The sequence below is a fragment of the Pleurodeles waltl genome, chromosome 9, assembly GCF_031143425.1.
Source record: "Pleurodeles waltl isolate 20211129_DDA chromosome 9, aPleWal1.hap1.20221129, whole genome shotgun sequence".
NCBI classification, from domain to species: Eukaryota; Metazoa; Chordata; class Amphibia; order Caudata; family Salamandridae; genus Pleurodeles; species Pleurodeles waltl.
In genome coordinates, this window is record NC_090448.1 from 327,431,493 (window position 1) to 327,458,762 (window position 27,270).

Here is a 27,270-nt window from a genome sequence, read left to right on the forward strand (position 1 = left end):
CGGCCTCTCTACCCCCACCCCAGCATTGATCTAGTGTAAAGCCTCGAGGAGGTGGCAGTCCGCGTGGCTCCGGGGGTTGGGGGGGTATATATATGTTACCTACTGGCGATTGCCAGTAGGAGTTATAGTTAGGATCTAGCTTCTATAGAAAAGGATTATTTTTGTTTTGCTAATAACTTTGGAGCTGTTTGAGGAATCTTCACTAATTTTCCAAGAAAATACTATGCTTACTTCAGCATCTGTCTTGAAAGTTTTGCTGTGATCCGTGAAGCTGGGGCTGAGAAAAAGAGGGGGTCTAAATGCTTTTTCCCCATGCATTTTTCAATAGGGATTTTGAAGAGTGATAGCACCCGAACTACTGATGGAATTACACCAAATGTGGCAGAAAGGTAGGTCTTGGTCCAGAAAGAGTGTGTTTTGTTATTTGGTGTAAATCCTTCAGTAGTTTTAGGGAAATTAAAGAAAATCTAAACTTGTATTTATAGGGACGTGAAGGCTTCACGAAACCCTCCCAATCTCATGCTGAGATCGGATTGGCTGCCAGCACTTAAACAAGAAAGTGTTGGCAGCCATCCCTCCTGACCCCTTAGCTCTAGGGTCTCAGAGTGACCCCAACAGGGCTTTAGACGTTCTTTTAAACATTTTTGCCACGAGTTGCCATTGATCCGCGGATCTGGCGAAAATTAAAAAAACACAAGTGTGGGCTCCTGTGCTTGTTTTTGTGAGACCCCCGGGTGGGCCTCGTCCTGGGGGCATTGGATTAATATATGCAGGGGGCGCCGCCCGGCCCCACCTGCAGCCCCGATGACCACCACCTCCCTGGGGCACTAATAAAAAATGATGATTGGGGGTCAGTTGCAGACCCCCTAGCCCTGGGGACTGCCAACTCCCCGGGGCTCTTTAATATATTGAATGTGGCGGGGCACGTGGCCCCCCGCAGCCCTGGGGACCACCCACCTCCCTGGGGCACTAATAAAAAATTATGATAGGGGGTCAGTTGCAGACCCCCCTAGTCCTGGGGACCACCACCCTCTGGGGCACTAATCAAAATGAATGTGGGGGCTGCCTGCTCCCCTTCCCCCCACTGCCCTGGGGACTGCCACTTCCTCAGGGCTCATGTGCAAAATTATGCAGAGGGGCACCTGGCCCCACTGCAGTACCAGGGACCACCACCTCCCTGGGGCACATTCATTTCAAGTTATGCGAGGGGGGCTGCCTGTCTCCCCCGCAGCCCTGGGGACCACCACCTCCCCGGGGCAATGCTTGTTGGAGAGGGGGCCCCTCAAGGAGCCTATAATGGCCTTAGGGACCCATATCCCCTAGAGTCGGCTCCTCATATTTCCAGTGGTGCCCACTCCCAGGACATAGCTGTGTGCTTTTGCTTGTTGGGAGATGACTGCTCCCACCAAGGAAAAGCAAACAAAGTCTGTTTTCTGACAGCGGGAGCTTTCAAGAAGCTCCCATTGGCAGAAAGTGGACTTTAAATCTGTTTCCCTGCCCGCAGAGATGCAGGCAGGGAAAAAGATAAAAACATTGCTCACACAGAGAGGGAGTTGCTTTGGCAGCTCCCTCTCTGTGTCAGCAATGCCAGCTCCCACAGGAGGTAGGAAGCCGGCTGGGACCGCTGGGGCCTTCAGGCTCCCCCCGTGGTCCCCAACCGTGGTGACTGGGTGCCCTGGGGGCACCCAGGTCACATGGCCAGGCCCTGAATTATGGGTCTCCCTCCTCCCAAAAAATGTAATTTTAGAAGGCCCAGCCCCGGGGGATGTGGTCCCTGGCCCCAAAATTGGCAGGGTGAGGGGGCATGCGGACCTGCTGCCAACCCCTGCTTTGGCCAGCCCCCACTTCGCACGGCCAAAGGTCATGTGCGACGTGGTGTTGGGTGGTTAAAGGGGTTGGCTGCAGGCCCTGCGGACAACCTCTGCTCTGTGTGGCCTGAGACATGCACAGCGGGTGTTTGGGTGGCTATAGGGACTGGCCGCAGGCTCTCTAATACTTCTGCTCTCTTCTGATGGAGGGCTAAACCCAGAAACACATGTCTAGAAATATACAGCAATGTCTGCAAAAACTTTGGTTAAAAACTACAGCTAATTTTGAAGTAAGCGCTAATTGTGAACTGCATTTACCAGGATGCAAAGGGGCGAACTGTGAAGGGATGTGAAGCAATGTGCTCCCAACCCCGCTTTTGTAAGGCTGGTGGGTCAGTTCCAGTTGGGTTTTAGTGTGCAACCCAACTGCAACAGATGTGTCAGCCACTTTTGGATCCAAACAGATGAAAGTCAAATCATGTACCTGAGTTCTTGTCTCTCCTCTATTGTACTGTCTCTAAATTCAATTTGTAATTTTCATTGTCTTGGTAAGGAGAAGTAGAATTCAAAGAATCAGTTAGATGACAGAGGCACATAAGGAGTATATTGCCAAAGAGCTGATTTACTGAGAAACTTACAGCAACCATCCATGAGTTTGCCTTCAGCATGATCACAAAGTGAAGAATGGTCAGATTCCACATAGATCACCTAATGCAAGTGTCATAAAATGTAATGGAAATAAATTCCTCATTCACATGCCTCATTTAAACATAATTGCACTCATTATTCACAAAGAGTAAGATAAGGTGGGTGTGGCAAAAGTAAATATCAACAAAGCAATTATCCAGCAAGGCTTCCCATCTTGTCCACAATAGGGAACTTAAGACTTTGTTGTGAGCATTGACTCTCATAGGCATTTTCTCCATTTTCTCCATTGCAGAATCTGAAATTAAACCTAGGCTCTTCATGAAGCACTCAGGCAGAGTGGCCCTGATCAACATTCCCAAAACAATTCCTAGTTGATTTCTAAGTGTGCTAAATGGAGATGCTGGAGAAAATGTACCCAAAAGAAACAGTTATTTTTGTATCTGACAATAAAAAAAGGAAAAGCACCTCACTGGACTATAAAGGTTGTGTCTATGATTACATTTAGAGAAAATAGGATTTGACGTGGTCAACAGATAGATGCCTTTGACAAGCATCAATCTGGATTTCTTAAGAATTCATCATCAATTTCTCATGATGTCACTCTTATTTATAACTTATCAGCCCTTTATTTTTAAATTTTCTTTAGTGACAGGAATAATTGTGACCAGAATAAATTTGGATCTCGAAGCCGATCCATTAATGAAGTCCACATCTCTGCTGGTTCTTGCCTTTGACTTGACCACTCATCTAAGTGCAACTGCCACTGTCAACGTCATTGTCAGTGATGTGAATGACAATGATCCTGTGTGCATTCCAGCTGACTTTATGTAAGTGACTTAAGATTTACCATTCTTCACCTGCAAATGTTTCTCCATCCATCCCTGATAATTTGTAGAGACCTGTACATTTCCTATCAGCAGCTGCTTTTGTACATACTATTATGGGTTAGTTTGAGGAAAGTGTGAGGATTTGTCATGTCTGACTAATGTCTGAAACTAAGACTTTGATAAATGATAATACTAAAAGGCAACTTATAATATATTTCACTTCATTGCATGCATTGCCAAGATCTGGGTGTAATTTGGGTTTGTATCCCAGTGTCTCTACTCAACATCTCATCTTTATGAGGTCACTAAAGGGATGCCTATGACTCTGGTAATTAAAATCTAAAAGAATATTTAAGTGATTCAGTTGGTATAGCTTCTATATAGTTATTTCTTTTTTTTATGATAGAATGCCAGACTTGGAAAGAGCTTAGGGTAGGATGAGTACCAACTGGATGAGAAGTAACCCAACTTTACTATCTCTTATTGAAGGGGTAATTTAAGCTTAGTAGAACATTAAAGACAATGAAGTGACTCCGGACTTATGTTTTGCTAGCATATACCTTCTACTTGAACATGCCAGTGGTTAGACTTAATAGACTTATGCAAGCATTCCACCTATCACCTTTTATGTGCTTTATGTATCATCCTATGTTGGCAAGGTTATGCCCAGATATGGATCCTTTGCTCACTGTGCCACTGGAACCAAGCTGCACCTGACTGAAGACAGGTCCTGGTTGCTGTTAGGACCTGGCCTGGCAGTTCAGGATGAACTGTTCCAATGAGAAGCAGGGTCAAAACTGACTTGCATATAGCCAGGTCCAAACTGAGGTGGCAAAAGAACAATTGGCTGGGGTGCTATCCTGAATGATTGCCAGTGGTTTGATCTTTTGCAGGCATTACTCCAATTACCTTTGTGTGTTTTTTTGTTATATGTTCGTGGACAATGGTCTAAGTCTAAGTCTTGTGACCAAACATAAATTCTGCCCTGTATGTGTGTGTGCTGGCCGTTTGTCTCTCAGGGCTTGGGATAAGCCCACCCAAATTGTTGATATACTGTTCACTGTGATGTTCGCACCATTGATGTATGCAGCAAATAGTATCCATGAACATTTATGCACATGTGCCAATGGCATTGTGTTCATTTTGATTAAAATGTATCTACAGTTCTCAAACATCTGTGGTTACATACTGTGTAAATAGATGTACAAGACACCTTGCTTTTACTTAATAATTCAAATAGCTAATAAAAAGTCATCAGACCTAGAGAAGGTACCAAATGGAGCCACAAATTATGTGCCAGCAGAATGGAGAGTAGTCTCATTCAGTGTTTTTTTCACTTTTTTGCAGAGAGCCTCACTTTGTGGATTTGGAGATTTTTACGTTATCTGGAAAAACCACAGGATTTGAATCCCCTTTTTATAACTTTTGAAACCTTTGGGAAATATGTTCCATGTTGAAAGGTTGAATTTTTAATGGTGTTACCCTAAAGCAGGGGTCTTCAAACTGTGGGGGGGTGCCCTAAAGGAGGCCTCAAGTGATCCCGGTGGTGGAGAGGTGCCAGGCTCTGGCCAAAAGAAGCATTACACAGATAGCAGTGGCTTGTTTTAAGCAGAAACATGCAATAGCATTTTTAAAAAGACAACAGTACTTAACTGCAATGTTTCAATACATCTAGACATATTCAAACATTGCCATCTTTTTAAATAATTGTGGAAAATTCTGATTGGGAGCGCACTGATTTTTATTTTTCAACTGGAGGGGCGCGGCGTTAAAAAGTTTTGAGACCACTGCCCTGAAGTATGGTGCAGATTGGATAAAGGGGAGGGGTAAATTTATGGATGGTGAACAAATGGATTTTCTTTTCTTTGTAGTGAAGTGTTAACCCTAATTGCAGAAATCCGAATGAATACATATTTTGAAGGGGTATTGACTTTTGAAAAAGTGCTATAAACTCCCACACACAGATGTGGCTTATGTGGGAGGGACTAGTTACTCTGTGACATTAGTGAAGATTCCTGGGTTAAAGAACTAGGACAGCAAGTTAATAATTGATCCTGAAGATTATTGTGCCGGTGTAGTTTAGGGTGTGTGTGCTCGGAAGTCTATTTGTTAAAATTGTGTACTCTTGTTCAGTATCCTTTGCTTTTCCTAGTACTACAGTGCCAGAGACGGTTCCCAATGGCACCATCTTCTTCACTCTCAGCTGCATAGACCGTGATGTCAGTAGTAACAATATCAGCTACAAATTGTTTTTTGGCCACAATTCACAACAAAGTTTTGAGATGAAAGGCAGCAGCTTTCAGGTGAGATTCCATTGTTGATGCTGCATGTATTTTTTTACTTTGTGACAACATGGCAGACAGCCTGAAGGTTCTTTGAATTATGAGACACAACCCTTCTTCTAAATTCTGTGTGTTTAGATGTGAAGAGCTCAGTGTAGGAACAAATGTAACTATGGTATCTGAAAATGGTTCTCTTAAGGTTAACTTCCCCAGTTCTCTTGGGCTTAGACCTCTGGTTTCAAAGAAGAGTTTGGTTTATAATAGTTCTGTTCCCACACCAGACTGGGCATTGTGCTTTGGGACTAACTCACTGGGGCTATGCCCTGGTGAAGCATGCTAAGAGACTGCTTTCAGAGCAAAATGGGTTGCCCATCCAGTACTGAAAGCAGTGAGTGGAAATGAAAAAAGCAATGTAACCCTTTAATCTGAGGGCCAAAGAAATATTGTGTTGGTGCCTTTTTTGTAAGAAATGAACATTTGTCAAATATAGTGGTTCATGGCTAAGAGCTACCCAGAAGACAAATATACGGCGCAAATTAACAGCTATCTCTCATTGTTATCGGAACATTAACACCAAAGTATTATCTGTTTTAAAAAAACGTAGCACATTTTGTTTACTCAGTAAAAATTTGCTTTATAAATGAACTAACTGAGCTTCCATTTCAATTGTTTTAAATTGTTGCTACTTGAGTGGCTTCTACGCTCCTTCATGTGTGTAAAGAATACATTTGATTTACAATAAGTAAATATTACTTCTACATGTTCTTTGCCTAAATTGCTAAAATATATATTTATATGCTTATAGAATAAAATGTATATTTATATGCTTATAGAATGTATGCAGCGTAGGCTGCTTTGATTGTAAAAAATATACATTCCGAAGTAAAATGAGGGGTATGATAGGACTGGACTGATTAGTTCTGCAACATAACTGTGATTAGAAGCACACTACTTTTCAGACCCATGAAATACTGTTTTAATTCCACCTCAGGTCCGATATCTGCCCACTCTAAAGAAAATGCTCAGTCATCAAAAAATGTTTTAAGGACATGATAGACTCTGACAGTTCGCCGATGACACAAACACCAGAGATGACCCTTCGACAGTCCAGATCAACACCCCTTCAGATTAAGAGCCATATCTTGCAGAATACCAATCTATTTGTCATCTACTATCCCTCCCTACTCTGTAAAGTGAAGCAGTTCCTCACAGAAGTTGATTTTTTAACATCCACCGCTATGGTGCCTACTTACCTTCATGGTGGAAATTCCTTACTAACTAGCATCCCAGAGACCTATCTGATATCCCTGAAAAGCATTGCACAGTGCACATAGGCATTGAGTAGCTTAACAGAACAATACCTATTGTGAGAGATCATTTCAGTCCCCCCACCTGTATCATCGCCAAGACCTGCTTCACCTCCTACAAGGCAGCCAAGCAGGACACTGCACCTTACCTGGCCACCATAATCAAGACATGAAGAGGACTATGGAAGACTCACAGTAGTATCAACAGCCAAGAGTCCACAAAATACAACAAGGGGCAGCCCAGACACCATTCATTTTTCTGTCTGTAACACCCAATGGGTGTGGAACACCATCCTATTCTATTCTCTTTAACTGACATTTCATTAATATGTCACCACTCATCTTCCCAAAAGCACACCCCTAACCTGCTTGTTCATTCCCTCCATTCTACTTCACCTTTCCCATCCATCCCTCCTTCCTGTTCCTTCTCCCATTGCCCATTCTGCATGCCCCACTGTCTCCCCTTAATCTTCACCCTTTATTCTTTTGATTTGTAGGTTTACACTTTGGCACTCCAAATACATACATACAAGTGTGTTGGAACATGTGACTTTAAACGGATAATTTCTGTTTTTGGCGTAAACCTTAGCAACCTAACCAGAAGCATAAAATCCCTGCTCTCTATACTGAACCCAAAGGAGGCGGACCTTGGAAGGAAGTAAAGGAATTAATGAGAAGCTGCAAAAAATCTTTTTATCATCACAAGTCCTTTATGTTTTCGTGGGAGCCAGTGATGAGATTTTGGTGTGTGTTCAATATAAATTGATCCCTATTCTAAGGTATGGAAAGTGTAATAAAAGTATCAGAACCCATGAAGAGCTTTAAACTTGAGATGTGAAAGCATGAAGATTTTAAGATAAATTTAGGAACATAAACAGAACTACTCATAAAGAGAGGCTCAAGAAACTCAAGAGAGTGCAGAGCAGCATAAATTCAGGCAAGGAAAAAATAGGTCTCTTAGAATGAATCTGAGAATCATCAGCAAAGAGTCTTGGTCAAAATGTCTCTGAGGTGAAGGGGCTGTTGAGTAAAGAATGTTTTACTCTAGGAACACTCACTTTCATAACAACTTCATACCATTAGTTTGTTACATTATATCGTCATCTATCAATAGCTCATCCAATCAGGCAACCGTGCCATCATGGGAACAAGGCAGCTTCTTCCTTTCAAGCATTTTAAAGACAATAACTCTCACACATTAAACTTCGGACAAATCACATATAGGCTACAAATTGCTAGATGGAGTTTGACTCCCACTATCCAGTACTACAAAATAAAAACAGTTCATGGTTAGAACACAATATTTCAGTATGAACTCATGCACTTTCTCACCTATTCTAAATGAACATTTTATTGTTTATAAGAAACATTCTATGGAAATGTAACTAAACAATTTTTATACGTTATTAAATTCTAAGAAAGCTATGCCTATGAGAACGTTTGAAATATAACAAGTTTTTAGTATTCATGTTGAACTCACCGCATTTGACAAAATGCATTCATCAATGTTTTAAGCTAAATACATGTGGATATGGAAGCTTACTGCTCAAAATTGTGTTTTAAAATAAGGTTGTTATTTATTTTTACTTGTTAATTGAATTAACTTTCGTTTAGTTAAAATGGTCTCACAACCTCCATGTCTGATGGTTTGTAATTTAATTCACAGATGTTTTCAAAGTTCACTTTCGCCTTCAGTTGAGTCTTTTCTCTTTCTTTTTAAGTTTTCTTTTTCTTTTAGTTTCTGATATTCTTTGTTAATGCAGTCATTTCATTCTAAAGCTTTCTTCATTCGTTTATTCATTTCCCTATTGTTTTTCTTTTGCAATAGCTCTTTAATAGCTTTATAAACTCCTAGTGTAGACAGGAAATAGACAACTACAATTAATAAAGGCACTAATATAGCTTTGAGGTTTCCTCCACCTGCTGCTTTAGCTTAATTGCCTTTTGCCTAAATTTCCTTTGTGAAGCTTTTCATTAGACCAGTGGTTTCTAAAGGTTCTAAGCCAAGCAATATGTCAGAAATATTCATTACATATCCTACAATCTTCTCTCTCATCAGGAATACATGTGGAACAATTTTCTATTTTCAGCATTTAGCAAACTCTGCCTTTTTCTGTGAGAAGCATGTCTAAAGTATAACTGTTTTTGCAAAACCATTGATCTAATTGCTACTAGTTCAGTGTTTTCAACTAATAAAGCTGTAGAAGTGCAAGTTGCTAGTTTATCCACTACTGTTGAAAGTTTCTAATCTTTTCATCATTTAGTATCCTTCCTGCTGTGGCAGGACAGCTCCAAAGATGTATCCCACTAATTCCTTTCCTTCATTAACACTACATGTGTATCTGTGTGCAGGTGTCATTGTTGTATCTAACTCTGTACATGATACATCTTTCGAAAAAGCAAACCTAAATGACAAATACACACCCAATCAGCTGGTAGTCTAACACATGCATTCTCATCACATACAAAATAAACTCCAGGTTTAGTTAGATCATCTCCCTGTAATATCTGCCATGTTTCTCCCGATTATTCAAATGTATGCTCACAATTACTTTTCCTCACAGGTCTCTTTTTGCCTAGAATCCTCTTTTTAAAAACACACACTTTTACTTTAATATTGGAGTAGACATTTTAATTCTCTACTCATTTTCTTCCTTCTTCCAAACATTCTTCAAAATATCTCCATTCTTATTAGTATTGTATGCAAAATGTGTTCTGTTCTCCTCTAACATTATAATAAAAGTTGATTCATTAAGCAGGTAAGATTATTTTTCTATGGCTTAACAGTGTCTATAGTTATAAAAGGTCTAAAATAATGCGAAGCTGTCTCTATTTCTATTGTCTGTGGATGTAAGTTCAGTATTTTTAGTAAAGGCAACTTTGAAAGAATCATGTCAAAATTAAAGTAATAATATTCAAAATGTTGTTGCCTATAAACTAAACTAAGTAAAATACTGCATGATGTAGCATATGAAAGAGGAATGTTATGATATGCCACCTCCTCATCATTTGATGAAGGTAAGTGAGCACACACATAACAATCCTTTGCATTTATATCTTGTGTATATTCTTGAACTAATCTAGAATAAATATTTGGTGATTAATCTTCTTTCATGTTATCTACAAATGAGGCTTCCAACTCATCCTCATCTTTGTAAGGAACAGATGTTAAGTTAGTGAATGAGAATACAGATTTTTCTGGTGTAAAGTGCATTCATCATTATCAAAATACTTAATTTCAGCAAATTGCCAAAAAGCAGCAAATATAATAAGACATTAAAATATAAAATTGCAAAAATAAGAAATAATAAAATCAGTTAAATGAAAATAGAAGAACATCAATAAATACAAGTTGATAAAACAAGAATCGAGCCACTGCACATCATTATAATTTAAATAGGGGAAAATAACCCCAGCACATAAATTATAGGGAGGTAGAACACCTTCTTATGTAAACAGATAAAGTGCAAGACAAAACAGTGCCAATCCCTGGAGGAAAAGAAGGAGAACCCTTGTATTTAGATCCTAAGCGACTCCCAGCTCATGAAGACCCAAGCAAATGGAGACGTTCTAGGTCAAACACAACTTCTGGCAGATTTTCCACTTTATGAATAAATATCAAGACACAGCAAACACTGTACTCTGAGTAACGTCTGTTTTTAAAATTTGCTGGGCCAAGGTGTGATTTCTCACCCCAAAGTTGCGACAGATAGGTATGAACCATTTATGTCTTCCCCAGCGGTAAGCAGGGCAGAAAAAAGAATATGCCCCTCAGTCTCCTCATTTGAACTATACCCTGGACATAAACTTCTTCCACCCACAGACGTGCACCCCCACTTGGCAGTAAAAGAAGCAAGGGGAAACATGCCATACCTAAACTGCAGGTACAGCTCCCTTGCTAGATGAGGTTTTATCTCATTAAAGAAAAATTCAAACTTATAAACATCCTTAGATCAAAGAAATGTGTCAGTGAGAGTACCATATGATAAGTGTGCAGACAGTTGCAGTCCATTAAATTGCTTTTATTTCATTTTCAGAGTAAATTTGCTAATTGTTGAAGATTCCCAGGGATCAGTCCAAAGAGAACAACAGCCTATCTTTACAAGGGTCTCCTTTACATATCTAACCCAGAGAATAATTCCACAACCCGAGATACCCAAGATCTTCTCCAATCCCTCCTGGTAGGACCCAAGCTCTACTACTTCCGATATTGGCCTAACATCTGCATCTAGCCTAATGGGAATTGATGGAGTGCTATTAGGAATCTCAGCTGACGCAGAAAGCGATTTTCCACAACTTGCAATTTCCCCATGTTCTTGTGGCCCGTAGCTCGGCTCCATAAAGAGCTGAACCAAGCGTTTGCTGCTTGTATATCTGGATCACTGGAGCTAATGGACAAAAACAGGACCTATTTAGCATTCTAATCAGGGCCCCTGTGTTCTGCTTCAATCTGAGTTTGGATTTGGCTATATGACGGGACCAGTCAAGCTGTTCTGTCAAGGTCATCCCCAGGTACTCAGATATCTGGACCTGCTCCAGGTGGATGCCTAGCAAAGTTGGATTTGGTCTCGTTCTAGGGCACGGGTTCAAAACCATACATTCGGCTTTGGCTACATTTAATTCAAGTCCCCTCTTGGCACTAAAACTCGAAAAAAGATCTAGAATCTTCTGGAGCCCCATTGGTGATTTTGATAATAGCAGGGTATCACCTGCGAATATCAAGGCCTGGGCCTTCATGTTAGTCAGGCAGGGAGCGTCCCTATCACACTTAGTCAAAAAAGCTATCAGTTCATTGACATACAGTGTGAAAAGAGTTGGAGCTAGGACACACCCCTGCCTTACTCCTCTATTAAGAGGGAACGCTTCTGTCATCTCACCCAGCTTTCCACAACTGACCTGTACATATTTATGACTGGAAAGTTTTATTATGGCAGACAGGAGGTCACCTGGGACCCTCATACCTGCCAAAACACACCAGAGTATTTCCCTAGGTACCAAATCAAATGCCGAATGTAAGTCGATAAAGGCAAAGTAAAGTCGACCGCCTCCAAGCGTCACTGATCCACCATGCTGGTACGTTCTCTAAGACCCTCCTTAAGGAGAGATAGAATTCCTGTATCCTCAATCCAAGTTAACAGATGCTCCAAAATAACTCTCCTAAATAACGTTTTCCTACTTGTGTATTGGGACTATCCCTGCCTCCAAGGGGCCCCTTGTAAAATGGCATTAAATAAGATTACAAAGTAAGAAGCCCACATCTCAGTCTCCCCCTTGTAAACATCTCCTGGAATCTCATCAAGGCCAGGGCCCTTATTGGGGACTATCTTCAGCACAGCCTGTTTAACCTTGGACAGTGTCTCTGGTACAATTTTTTGTTATCTCCACTATTCTACTGTAGCCTGGGCCTAGGTAAATCTTCTTAATTCTTCTTTTCTAAGCAACTTATCAGTTTTATTTTAGTTTATTAGCACAGTTCATTCAGTGAGATTTCAGTAACCTTTCCCTAACTGTATTCAAGACAACCTGAAGGCAGCTTGGGTAGTTCTTTGTTCCAGTCAAGCAAATCTAATGCTTGGATATTTAGCACTTGGCTCACGTAGTAGGTCCATTCAGGTGTGGAGAACCTACAACAAGGTACTCTTGCTCTTTTGGATCGTCTCAGTGTTTGTTGATCTCATTTTGTGTTACTAATCCAACTAACACTTGATTTCAATTTCCTTTGACTGTAGGCTCTTGGCCATTTAGCACTGTGGACATCTCTTTTTAGTCTCAATTCAGTGCTTGTTCCCACTGCTGGATCTTCTTCTTGCATTGAAAGTATCTCAACTGTCACTTCAGCTTGAGTTCTTGCTTCTCCACTTTCTATGCCAAGGGCTCCAATGTAACTTTGTGAGATATCCGACAATTGGATTTCTTCACCTGTCTACAGTTCTTCATTCTTCTCTTCATGCTGTTGTGCCACCTGTGGGTTTGCTCCCTGTACTTGTGTGAGTTATACAGTTTGCAGTGGTACAGTTACCAGTGTGTTGGTTCTGGCTCATAGAACATTGTTTCTTCGTATGGATCTTTTGTTCTCTGAGCATGAAAAGCATGAACCCAGTTTGGCACTCCAGCACAGTCATGATTAAAATCACCTGGTATGGTCTTTTCCAGCTTGGCTCTAGACAGAACTTTCTCACATGTTTTTTTATGAAAACCAAATCACTTGGGTTCAAGTCGTGGCACTGCTTTTGATGTGGGTTTGCAGTGACAGCCCCAACCTGTCAAGAGACAGAACGCACCACATCAGCTAATCCTTTGCAGTAACTGAGTATAATTTCATCTGTTATGTTCACAAGTACATTTGCAGGCACAGCAGGCAATCTCATGCCTCTTCCCATCAGTATTTTGTGGGGTGATAAGCTTGTTTTCCTGTCAGGTGTACTTCAAAGGCTCATCAACACAAAAGGTAAAGCACAGGGTCATTTCAGTGAAGTAGATGCCCCGTTTGCCAATTGGGACTTGGTTGTACCATTGAGTTGCTCTGCTATGCTAGAAGCTTCAAGATGGTAGCTACAATGTAACTTCTGCTCCACTTGTAATGCTGCACACAGCATCTTAATGATCTCAATGTTAAAAAGTGAGTTCCTCGATCTGCTTCAGAGAAATCAGTATTCCGTACCTCAGTTCCAGATCCCTTAGCAGCAGTTTAGCTACAGTGAGACTGTCATTTCGCCTAGTTGGGTAGGCTTCCAACCATTGGAGGAAAATGCACACTACAACTAGGATATATCTCAGCCAGTTACAAACAGGCATTTCAGTGAGGTCTATCTGCATCCTGTGGAAGGCACCTAATATCATGTGACTCAGTGTACCTGGTGTTCACTTTCCTACATTCATCTGCTGGCACATAACACAACAGTGGCACAATTCTTCTACATGAGCCCTGAATCTGGGATGAAACTAGTACTTTCTGAAGGACCTAACCATTGCATCCTGATCTAAATGTGTGGGGTATGGAAATGCAATGTCATGGGTGAAAGCAAACTGTCTGACAACACTGATCATCCATTTTCTGAAACCCGAATGTCATTTGCATCTTTCCCACATCCTGCTCTGATACAACCTGTTGTTCTGCTTCAGTAACATTTTCCTGTGAAAGAGTTAGTTCTTTCCATGTGTCAGCTATAGACATAAACACTGAAAAGACAGTGTTCTCTTGGGATTCATCTGTGAATGTTCTATTATATGTACAGGCCACAATTGCACAATAGGGTACCACTTTGTCTGCATATCTTTTGCCAACTGTGACATACCATTGTTGCTCCTGTATGCTGCAGACTTTACAACAGCAATTTCAGCTAAAAGGCTTTCAGTAGTCATCTCACATGCTCGTCATTATGAATTGGAGAGCCAGAAGAGGTCTTGAAACCTCTTTGTGACCATAAGTGTCCGAAGTCATGGACCACACCAAAGCCATTCTGACTATCTGTAAAATAAGTCACTCTCATTTGGGTTCTTAAGCTGCAAGCTTGAGAGCAATTAATGCTGAAACTTGTGCTTAGGAAACTCCTTGAAGGCAGGAGGCTTCTACAGTCTCTTGTATGCTGCAGACAGCGTAAACGTAAGCTGCTCTCAGGGAACCATCATTGTTCTTAAGCATGAGCCGTCAACAAAAAGAACATAATCAGGACTAATTAAAGTCTTATCTTTTATTTTGGGTCTGGGCCTCATGCATGAATCACAGTGAGGATCAAGTTTAGTAGATACATCACTTTTGGGTAAGAGGAGGAGTGTACTGGGATTCAAAACTTGACAGCATTTTAGCTCAATATTTTCTGAGGTACAGATTTGCTGCTCACACTTGGTTGATCTTGAATTGGTCATGTATTTGGTTTTGGTTCTGGTAAGCAAAACCTCAGCTGAGTGAGGGACCATAACAGGAAATGGATGTCACATCATTAAGCTTTCACATCTCTCAGGACTCAAGGACAACCAGCCAGCCCTGCAGCATCAGGATCATGGGTAATTGAAAAATGTGCTACGGGTTTTCTCGCATCTCCATGCAATTGGGTAAGCACTGGGAGAGTGCAAGCCAAACCTCTTAATGCAAAACAAAGTAAAGCTCTTGATATAATCAGGCATTCCAGGTGCTGGGGCATGGGAGAGACTTACTCAGCTCTAGGAAGACTTTCATGCATCTGTTGTCCCATGGAATTGAATCAGGCACATATCTGTGTGTCAGCCTCAGTAAAGGCTATGCCACCAATGAAAAGTTGGGTATCCTCGGTCTACAATAGCCAACAATTATCAGAAACATTCTAACTGCTCTTTGTGTTTTCGGAAGCCCCATCCCAAAGATGTCCTCTACCTTTTCATGTGACACTTTCCTTGCTTCTTTTTCAATTATATGTCCCACATATTGGACTTCTTTTTGACAATACTGCACTTTTCTCAGGTACACTTTATGATTTAATAGAGCACTGGTGTCTTGTTTGCAAGCTTCTCTTGTGCATGATGCCACAAGTAGGTCATCAATGTACTGCACAATGACTGAATTATCAGGCATGTTCAGTGTCTGCAGATTTTTCTTCAAGATCTGAATTAAGATTGTCCTGGTGGGATTCAACACCATGCTAAAACTCTCTCTTGAAACACAAATGAGAATAGGAATTGGCTATCCTAGTGCAATGAAATCGAGAAGAAAACTTGACAAAGGTCCACAACAGTGAACCATTCTGCTGTGCACGGAATTTGGTAAAGTATAGTGGTTGGATTTGGTATCTAAGGATATCATGGGATTATAATGTCATTCACCTTTTGTAAATTCTGTACTATCCTAAACTTGCCATTCATTTTTTGTAATCCCATAATCGATAAATTGCAAGGCTCCCGATTATTTCTCTCAAAATTCCTTCTTGTAACATTTCTTCAATTAATTATGTTATCCCTGCTAATATTTCTGGGGTCATATGATATGGTGGTGTTCTCGGTAAAACTGCATTGGGCTTGACTGTAATGCGGACTGGTTCTACACCTTTGATTAGTCCTACATCCCTCCATATGAAATCACATACTTCTGGATTTACAGTCTCTTTTAATGCAGGGGGCAATTCCTCTACTGTTCTTGCTGGGCAAAGCCCAACAGCATCTTGCAGAGCTAGCTTAATCTTGACGTCCTAAACATAAGTCTGGAATTTGTTCCTGTTTGGAGTACAATAGATTGTGCAGTTTAACTTGCACAAATGATCGCATCCTAGAAGATTTACAGGGTTCGAACCGCATACAACAAACTGGTGATTTTCTTCAAATGAACCTATTTTTACAGGGACTTCTTTTGAGACTAGATTTGTAATCTGTTTGTTTGTAACACCTCCAGCTTGGATCTTCTTTCCTGAGAGGGGTAGGTCTGGGACTTCCGCTGTTCTAACAGTGGAACGGGTAGCACCTGTGTCAATTAGAAATTACACTAGGTGGCCATATACCTCACCTTCTACAAATGGTCTACTCTGGTCTATCTCCAAGGTTGCACCAAGCACACAATCTGTCTCCCCTCAGGCGCCATCACTGTGATGTGTCTGAGTCAAAGTTCTCACTGTCAATCATAGGAAATTGTTGAATTGCATTTTGATTCTGGACCTGAAATTAATTTTTATTCACTCTGGAATCTGGTTCATGTTCATTTTAGGATTACCCACATTCTGTTGAGCCATAGGGGATTGTGGGACTTGTAACTTTTGAACTTGGCTTTGCACTGGCACTTTCATTTGGTAGGTAGGTGCATCCTGCATTTGCATCTGGTTTCCTACCTGCATTTAATTATTTGTTATTCTTTGTGGATTAATCCTACACTCGCGCTTCTAGTGCCTGACTTTGTTACAGAAGTGACAAGGAGTCATTTTCTTCAATGTTGCAACATCTACACCTGTACTTGGATTACTCAGAACTCCTCGACCTCTGCTCTGCATGGCAACCATGCTTCCCTGAATACCTTGCATTCCAGTTTGTAACCAAACTCCCTGCATGCCATTCTGGAAACCATCAATTTGCATTGGACCAACATTTCCTGCAAACGATTGATTCTGAAAAGCTCTGACTCATTTGCATCTTAGCCAAAATAAACTTCTCTTTCTTTTTCACCTCCTGTTCATCACTACAGTACCTGGCATACTTCAAGATCTCATCCAACGACTTTGCCAACAAATCACATTCTGCTGTATACGCTGACTAATCTCTGGTCTCATACCAAGAATAAATTACGAAATAAAGAATCCCATATCATTTGGCTAAAGATGCGTTTGACCTGTATTGCTGCTAAAACACTTAAAACAACTTTTCATTATGCTTATGTACAGGCTCTTTCACTTCAATGCTGTATTCAGTTCAATATTAAATATTCTAAATCCTTTGGAGGAACTGTGACATTCAGGAAAGTAATCACCTCGTATTTCTCCAGCGCAGTAGGTGATGGTGCACCAATGCGAGAATCTGACAGTGGCTCTGAATCTGGCCACTGTACCATAATTCTACATTCAGACCACAAGTCATTCGGAACAACAATGTCAAAGATAGTATTCAGATCAATCTAAAACACTTTTGAAATCTTCACAAACCTTTCAACCTGTGTGTATCATTGAATGGGTTCTTTCTCAACTTGGGGCAATTGTATGTAAAAACTGCAATATCAACCGTACTCAAAGGCACATAAACATATCCTCCACCGGGTATTTCCTTTAGTGGATAAGCCAAAATCTCCCCATCATTTAAGGTATCTGAAGGTGGCTTTCCTTTAGCCTCTGCACCTCTGTTGGCTTCTTTTTCTTTTCATGTTTCTTTGCCAATTTTCTTTTTAATTTTTCAAAGTCACTCCATCTGTGGTCACATTTTACCAATTCAGTAATGTGCAATCACATTCTTGAAGAATGCATTGTCTCAAGACATCATCCAACTTTACCCTAAAACGTTTCTGCAATGGGATGCTTTTTGAAATATTTACTTAATAGTTATTTACTAATTCAGTCGATTTGTCATGTACAGTTGCACCTTGTCTAGTAATTTCTATATTTAATCTTGGGACATTTAGGGGTCTCTCATTCTCTGCACGCTGACTAGTATTCAGACTTTCTGTGCTCTCAGTTTTTGTATTTTTTTTAGCGTCTTGTTGAGCAACATATGCAAGAGTTAGAAGCCCAAATCTTAATGGCTGTGGTGACACATAAATGAGGGGGATCTCCACAATTTACGGGGGGATTAGAACAGCTTGGTGTGAAGGAGGTTGCAAAAAATTTATTATACATAAATCAAACCTACTACGAAGAGGGAGATAAGGCTAATCAGCTTTTGTCTTATAAATTTAGAAAGTTGGCCTCACACAACCATATTAAAAATGGTAGATGAGGATGATAATTTATACTCCAATACCTCAGGGATCCTCTAAACCATCAATCTGTATTATTCTACCCTATTTCAGGTACAGGACATTGATGGTTTTCTCCAAGATGAATATCTTCTGAGCCTTATGCCACCCGATGTGGCAGCTAATTTGAGCCTCCTCAAGGAGGTAATCTCTCCTGAGGAGGTTGAAGTGGCCATTAATGCTCTACCCCACAGAAAAGCACTAATCCCAGACACCTTCCCCATCTCCTACTACAAAGCATACGCCTCCCTTTTAGTGGAAACCCTGGAAAAGGTCTTTACATTTTTTTGAGAGTCAGGAGTGGTAACAGATTATGTGCCGGGTTTCCACCTGGTCCTACTTTTGAAACTGGATAAAAACCTAGCGCTCTGCCTTTCCTACAGGCTGATAGCACTACTAAATTGTGATGTTAAAATATTTACTTCAAGACTAGTTTCCAGGCTACACCAAGAAAGCCTCAACACATAGCTCCTCAACAATCCGGCTTCATTAAACATAGACAAGCAAAGGATTATACTAGATTGTCAGTTGCCCTCATGGAAGTGGCAGAGCATTGGAAACAGCTAATGGCTCTTTTCTCCTTAGATGCAGAGAAGGCCTTTGACGGAGTTGATTGGTAGTTTCTGTCGAAAGTGCTCGATAAGGCTCAACTGAGCCCTACGATGAAGGCATTAATTTTAGCAAACTATAGGCAATCCACCATGAAAAGTAAGGGCAAAGGGGAATACTCTGCAGATATGGCATTATCGAGGGGGATGAGGCAGGGTTGCCTCTTGTCCCCATTGATATTTGCCTTGACTATGGAACCCTTTGTGTCTCGGATACAGAATAATCCTAATATTCATGGTATGCGGGTGGGTCAGGGAGCACAAGTTGTCTCTCTTTGTGGATGACACCCTTTGCTTTGTCATTGAGCCAGAAACCACCCTTCCAGTGCTCCAAGTGGAACTGGATAGCTTTGCTTTGCATCTACCTTTCATATTAACTACTCCAAATCCTTGGGGCTTCGAGTGGCACATCCACAGGGCCAATTACGTGATCCTATTCAGCAGGCAGGCTTTACTTGGGCTGAGTCCACTATTTGTTATCTAGGGATACATTTACCTAGTCACAGCCGGGCACTATTTGATTGCAACATTTCACCTTTGTTTATAGCTCTTTTCAAGGACCTTTATAGATGGGGGAACTTAGAAATTGCTTGGCAGGGCTGACTAAATAGCCTCAAAATTAATTTCTTGCCTCAACTCTTATATGGGCTGCAGACTTTCCCAGTGGCCATTCCCCCTGCAACCCAGCAACTGCTTCAGCGTAAGATGCTGAGGCTTGTCTGGAAGGCCAAACATCCATGAGTGGTGCAGGCATCTCTGCTAAAATCTCCTCAAGAAGGGGACCTGGGGTTTCCAGACTTAGTGGCGTGCCTCAAAGTGACTCAGCTCCGCCCTTCGCTTGATTGGAACCATGACCATGAGGTCAAGCCTTGGGTGCAAATGGAGCAAACATTCTCATCCATTCCAAGATCTATTGTGGCCCCGGAGAGAGCTTGGTCATGCTCCCCACCCCTACTACCATTAACAAACACACTTCTGTTGTACTGGCATACAGTACGTAGTAAACAGAATTTTCTGTCTTACCCATTTCTTCTTCTTTGGCTAATAATCTGGATTTCTCACCAGGAAGATTGGATCTGGGGATCCTTTGGTGGAACAAAGGTCAACCTCCCTGCTTGTGGGAGTTTTACAATGGGGATGAATTGCATATGAGAGGAGATGGTTAAGTCCTCTGCTCTGACGAGGCACGATGCATGTAGGCTTACACAGGATCTACATTGCGATGGACGTGCTATCTCCAGGAGAGCGCTTCAGAGGGAAGAAACACCTATTGAGTCTTTGTTCACTACTAATGTCAATGCAGGGCATCTTCTGGCTTTATTGTTACATACTATATCTCACTGTGCTAAAAACTATGCCGACGAAATGCATTGGGAAAGGGAATTGGGGGTAGAAATATCAAAGACTCATGGAAAGTAATTTGGCTGCACATGGTCAAATCCTCTATTTGTTTGCACTATAAAGAAAATGCTTACAAATTGTTAACCCGCTGGTTACCCCAATTTCTGCTTCATAGGATATTTGGCAGTCCGACCACATGCTGGAAGGGCTGCATTGACAGAGGGACTTTCTTACCTATTTACACATTCAGTCTTTCTGTGAGGTGATTCTTCAAACAATACGGGACATTGCAGGTACTATCTTGCCTAACAATCCCCTCCTTATCCTGCTCGACAGTCCAGGGGCCCAAAGACAATACCCTACATTTACGCCACTTGGGAAACTGTTTTTCCATCTCCTCTCAGCCGCACAGATGTGTATTGACCAACTGTGTAAACAACCCCAGGAGCCTGCTCTAACCCTATGGTGGGGTAAAGTGAGGTCAATTTACATGACGGAAAAGCTCACTACACTGGCACATGATAGAGTTGCTCAATTTGGGAAACAGTTGTGGTTTTTATTGCTGCTGGGAATATCTATGCATTGTAACAAAAGGCTTCCGCAGAGATCTGATTTACTGACTCAGCATCAGGATCAACTCAGACACACAGACCTCAGGCAGTTGAATCTAGCAGTCTGGCATGTGAGATCTGGAAAATAGGGTACATTAAACTTCCAGAGAAGTGCACCCAAATCCTGCCTGAGGTACATAAACCTACCACACATGCCTGCTATACAACATAGTGGAAAAGATTTGTTCAGTTCTATTTGAAACAAAAAAAAAATCATAGCATCTGTAAAAGACTTCATGCACTATTGTTTTCATTCTGAGGAAACGGGATTGGCATACACCTGCATTTGATTACATTTAACTGCAGTAGCAACCTACATGGATAAAAGAGAACATTTGTGGCTTTAACCAGGAGTGGTTCCTCCGCAATAGCGGAGGAGCGGCGCCCCCCTGGCTAAGAGCCAGAAACTGTAAATTTAAACGATATTTCATGATCGTTTTGTCTTACAGCTCCTGGTTCATTCCGCAGCGTGTGCGTAGAGGGATGGGGCTGGGCCACAGGAGGGTGGAGAGGGGAGAAGGAGTGGAGTGCATTTAAGTGTGCATGTGTGTTGACCAGCAGTCTCAGGCTGGCCAAACACACATGAGCACTTAGGTTTCTCCACCCCGGCTGAGAAACTGTGCAGCCTCCCATGCAGTGTCTGAGCAGCAAACCAAGGCGCTCAGACCAATCCTGGCGCTGGTCTCATGCTACGTTTAGCATGAGAGCAGTACCAGGATTGCTGGGGAGCCTGTGCTGGGAACACCCGAAGGGAAGAGAAAAGGAATGAGGCAACGGCACTGGGAACGGGAACGTCTTTTTTAATTATGATGTATTTGCTCCGTCCACGTCGACCTTGCGCCCTCTACCCCTTGAGATTTGCGGCAGCCAACACTGCAGTCAAACAACAGACAATAAATAGCGTGGTATGTTTGCAGCTCAACGGACACGTCATGAGCAGATACGTGATATACATTTTATACTGAGGGAATCCATTTTGGCTTGTATTGCCAGTAATGTACTGTTCATCTGTAACACCTGTTCAACCTCTCCTCCCTTCACACTGCACAATAAAGGCTCCTATTTCAGCCCTCGAACCATTTCATTACGTCTGCTAACTGTTCAACCTAGCTCTTTTTGCAGGATAATCCTTAAACATTTTGCCTCCTTCCTCCTAATTTTTCTGACCAGTTTTTGTTGGCTTTAGGACTCTGGGCACTTTACCACTGCTAACCAGTGCTAAAGTGCATACGCTGTCTGTGTAAATTGTATTGCTGATTGGTTTATCCATGATTGGCATATTTCATTTACTAGTAAGTCCCTAGTAAAGTGCACTAGGGGTGCCCAGGACCTGTAAATCAAATGCTACTAGTGGGCCCGCAGCACTGATTGTGCCACCCACATGAGTAGCCCTGTAAACATGTCTCACACCTGCCAATGCAGTGTCTGTTTGTGCAGTCTTGCACTGGTAATTCAACCTTGCAAGTGTACGCACTTGCCAGGCCCACACCTTCCCTTTTTATCTTTTTATACATGTAAGGTACCCCTAAGGTAGGCCCTAAGTAGCCTCATGGGCAGGGTGCAGTGTATCTTAAAGGTGGGACATGTACTGATGTGCTTTACATGTCCTAACAGTGAAATACTGCCAAATTTTGTTTTCACTGTTGCAAGGCCTATTTCTCTCATAGGTTAACATGGGGACTGCCTTTAAATATCTTTTAAGTGCAGTTTCCCTTTGAGAGCAGATAGAGCTTAGGAGTTTTGGGGTCCCTTGTTTTTTAAATTATCTGTTTAAAAATGCCACTTTTAGAAAGTGGGCATTTTCTTGCTTAAACCATTCTGTGACTCTGCCTGCTTGTGTATTTCGTCTGGGTCAGACTGACAGTTGGTCTGTTTGTGAATCCCCTGGGGTGTAGGTGTAGACTGCATATCCTGATGCGCCATCTGGGCTAGAATGGAGGAAGGAGTGGTCACTTAAACCTGAATGGGCTGTGCCTGCCCTCAAACAATGCATTTTCCAGCCCCCTGGTGTGTGTCTGGGGCCAGCCCTGGACAAGACATGATCTTGTAAACAACAGAAACTTTCCTTTGAACTTTGCCTACTTCAAAGGCAGCAGAAAGGGGTATAAGTAGTGGACCCAAAACCCCAGGTTTTCAGATTACTTTTGGAACCCAGAGGAACCTCTGCCAAGCAGAAGTGCTGAGCAGCAGAGAAGAAGTGCTGCCCCTGCCTGTGACTGTACTTTGTTGGGCTATCCTGCAGTTGCTGCTTCTGCCCATGAAAGGGTGTTAAGACTGGACTTTATGGTATATTCCTGCTTGTGAAGAATCGCCAAGGGCTTAGACTGAGCTTCCCTCCTGTTTTGAAGTCTCAGGGCCATCAAAGACTTCCTCTGCCAGCACCTGTACTCTGCTGAGACTCCTGCCCTGCCAAGTTGTGCCCTATCCAGTCCCTAGGCCATTGAAGGTGAAGCTGGTAGAACAAGGACTGAAATCCACGCACAGGGAGCCATGCAGGGAAAATTTCAATGCACCACCTGCAACGCGGCTGTAAAAACGATGTGCCACCCGCTTAGCCACTGAAATCTATACACCACCTGCATCGCAGCTGGGAAATCAATGCATTGCCTGCATCGCGGCTGAAGAACGACACAACACTCACTTGCGGCTGCTGAAAATGAACCAAGCCCCATGCAACACAGTTTTCCATCCCTGTGCAACCGGATTTCTCATGCATCATCGCTGAGCATCAAAATCATTGTGAACCTTCGCGGTCCGAGGTGCCCTGACAGGAAATCGACACATCGCTCTCTTGCTGGAGAGAAAAACGACACATCACCTACCTGACCGAAGTAGAAACAACGCACGGCCTCACTTGCAAGTAAGGAATCGACGCACCGCTGACTTATTTGGTGCCCGCTTGCCCGTGCGGCTTTATTTTTTACGCAAACCAAGTACTTTCTGTAACAACAACATTTCCATTGTTTTCAATGGTGTAAGACTCTTTTTACTTTAAAAATTCACAAGTTGAATTGTGTATAATGGATTTTTGTTGTTTTGATCTTGTTTGATTTAGATAACTATTGCCTATTTTCGAAACTGGTGTGTTGTCCGTTTTGCAGTGTTTTCACTGTATTACTATGTGTGTTGGTGTAAATACTTTACACATTGTCTTTGAGATAAGCCTGACAGCATGTGCCAAGGTACCAAGGGTGTGAGCAGGGGGTGTCTTAGGAGTGTAACTCCCTCACCCAGACTAAAGTGAGGGTCCTTTGGACAGAGTGCAAACTGACTGCCTGCCAGGGACCCCTTTTCTAACACTAACCATAGTCCATACCTGTGCGTCTTATGCCTGTCTGGTTTTCCATGCCATCGCGATATTACGCTTGGCAAGTCCCTGCGCGAGATCCTGAAATTTCCAAGTGTGCTTGGCTGTTTTCAGTCTGTGTATCAGTCCCATTATGCAGGATGTTAAGTCCTGGTGCACCCTTCTTCCTGGTAACTCAGCCAGAATCCTCACCACTTCAGTCCAAAATTGTTTGATTACCATAGAGCACTGTTAGACTTTTGAGTTGATGCAGGGTCATCCCCAATCGTTTTGCCTCCTGCCTCCTATTTTTTCTGACCTATTGCTGTTGGCTTTTGAACTCTGAGCACTTTACCGCTGCTACCCAGTGCTAAAGTGCATATGCTCTCTGTGTAAATTGTATTATTGATTGGTTTATCCATGATTGCCATATTTGATTTACTAGTAAGTCCCTAGTAAAGTGCACTAGGGCCTGTAAATCAGATGCTACTAGTGGGCCTGCAGCACTGGTTGTGCCAACCACATAAGTAGCTCTGTAATCATGTCTCAGACCTGCCACTGCAGTGTCTGTGTGTGCGGTTTTAACTATAACTTCGACTTGGCAAGTGTACCCACTTGCCAGGCCTAAACCTTCCCTTTTCCTACATGTCAGACACCCCTAATGTAGGCCCTAGGTATCCCCAAGGGCAGGGAGCAGTGTATGGTTAAGGCAGGGCACATAGTAATGTGTTTTATATGTCCTGACAGTGAAATATAGCTAAATTTGTTTTTCACTGTTGCAAGGCCTGTCCCTCTCATAGGTTAACCTGGGGGCTACCTTTAAATCTGATTAAAGTGTAGATTCCCTTTGGGAGCAGATGGACATATGGAGTTTGGGGTCTCTGAGCTCACAATTTAAAAAATACATCTTTTAGTAAAGTTGATTTTGAGATTGTGTGTTTGAAAATGCCGCTTTTAGAAAGTGAGCATTTTCTTGCTTATACCAGTTCTGTGACTCTGTCTGTTTGTGGATTCCCTTTCTGGGTCAGTTTGATAGTTGGGCTGGTTACACCTCACACTAGACAGTGACACAAAGGGAGCTGGGGTGTAGTCTGCATTTCCTGATGAGCCATCTGTGCTAGGAGGGAGGGGAGGAGTGGTCCCGCTCACCTGAAAGGGCTGTGCCTGCCCTTACACAATGCAGTCTCCAACCCCCAACCCCCTGGTGAGTGTCTGGGGCCTGGTCTGGGCAAGGCAGGATTTCACATTCAAGAGAGACTTTACTTTGAAGTAGGCCTACTTCAAAGGAGAAATTGGGTATAAGAAGGGCACCCAAAACCACAGACTTTAAAACACTTCTGGAAACCAAGAGGAACCTCTGCCTGGAGAAGAGCTGAAGAGCTGAGGAAGAAGAGCTGCCCTGCCTGTGACTGTGCTTTGTGGAGCTATCCTGCAGTTGCTGCTTCTGCCAGACTAAGAGGGCAAAGACTGGTCTTTGTGTGCCTTCCATCTTGTGAAGATCTCCACAGGCTTGATTTGGAGCTTGCCTCCTGTTGTTTGAAGACTCAGGGACAGCAAAGACTTCTCTCTGCCAGCACCTGGAGAGACTCCTACTCTGCCCTGTGGTGCCCATCCAGTTCCTGGGACCCTGAAATGAGAAGCTGGCAGCCCAAGAGGAAGAAATCCACGCACTGACCGCCGTGCGGGGAAAAGACCGACGCAACACCGATCTGCGGCTCAAAAATCGACGTGCTGCCAGCTTTGTGGCTGAAAATTGACACTCGCCGCAAATGCAACCAAAGAATCGATGCTCGGAGCTGGAGAAACGATGCGCAGCATCGCCGACGGAGGCTGGGAGATCGCAACCCGCGCTGTGTGGTTTTCGGACCATCGTGCAGCTGGATTTCCGACGCAAGTACTGCTGGGCATGTAAAAACAAAGCAAGGCCTGCCTGGACCCAAGAGTGCTGACCGGATCGACGGATCACTCTCCTGCAGAGAGAAGAAACGACGCGCCCCGACCTGATGAAAGGAAAACTACGGAAGGTCTCGCTCGTGAGTGAAATCAACGCATCGCAAGCCTTTTTTGATGCACACTTGCCCATGCGGGGTTATTTTTGAGGCACTCAAGGTACATTTTCACGCTAACAGTGTAAGCATGTGTTTAAAATTACCTGAAGACTCTGCTTGCATTAGTGATAACTTGACTTGTGTATTGTGGATTTTTGTCATTTTGGTCTTGTTTTATTTGGATAAATATTTTATATTTTTCTAAACCTGTGTTGTGTCATTTTGTAGTGTTTTCATTAAGTTACTGTATGTGTTGGTACAAATACTTTACACCTAGCACTCTGAAGTTAAGCGTACTGCTCGTGCAAAGCTACCAAGGGGGTAAGCAGGGGTTAGCTGAGGGTGATTCTCTTTTACCCTGACTAGAGTGAGGGTCCTTGCTTGGACAGGGGGTAACCTGACTGCCAACCAAAGACCCCATTTCTAACAAGCACTATACCATGTGTGTAAAGTCTTCTAGGATCATACCTACCTCAGTCCAAAATATGTGATTACCATAGTGCTCCATACCATGCGTGGAAAGTCTGCTAATGGTGTCTCACATTGAGGGCTGTGATCTACAGAACATGGGCACAAAGGTGCTGTTTTTTAGGTGTGAGATGTGCTAAATGTGAATAATTAAATCACATACATTTAAACGATGGCATTTTTTATCTATTCTCTTGGTGTTTGACTTCGATGTTTCCCAAGAATCCTCTCTCTTGCCACTGCTTGTTAGCATCCCTCTCATGAGTCTTCTCCAAGACAGAGGACTGAATTTCCATTTGTATGCAGATGACACACAATATATCTGTGGGTTATTGGGTGCAACAGCAGTTTTGCATTTTGTCGGGGGCTGTGCACTAACAGTGAAATGACTTGGTGCCAGCAGTCTTTGTCACTTAGGAGCATAAAAACCTTTTGATTCGGGTCCTATGTACATAGAAATTGCCCAATCAGTCCTAATATGGGTTACAAATTTCTGAACTGTCCCTGTATGTGCATAATAATTAACATAAAAGGACCAACATGAAGTGAGCGATTCAAGATTAGTGCAACAATTTGACAACAGAATAGATATCCTGGAGTCAAACGTTTTGCAGGTGTTTCAATATCTTTGCTGGGTAATA

At 42.4% G+C, this 27,270-nt stretch overlaps 1 protein-coding gene across 1 annotated transcript in view; it reads left to right on the plus strand.

The window, feature by feature from the left end:
- The first annotated feature begins 376 nt into the window (after window positions 1-376).
- LOC138259639 (cadherin-related family member 4-like) overlaps window positions 377-27,270 on the plus strand; it is a 40,457-nt gene continuing 13,563 nt past the window's right edge. Inside the window, exons 1-4 of the mRNA XM_069207496.1 lie at window positions 377-389; window positions 3,103-3,283; window positions 5,436-5,586; window positions 18,322-18,411. Coding sequence (XP_069063597.1) covers window positions 377-389; window positions 3,103-3,283; window positions 5,436-5,586; window positions 18,322-18,411 — 435 coding nt within the window. The remainder of the gene's footprint in view (window positions 390-3,102; window positions 3,284-5,435; window positions 5,587-18,321; window positions 18,412-27,270) is intronic.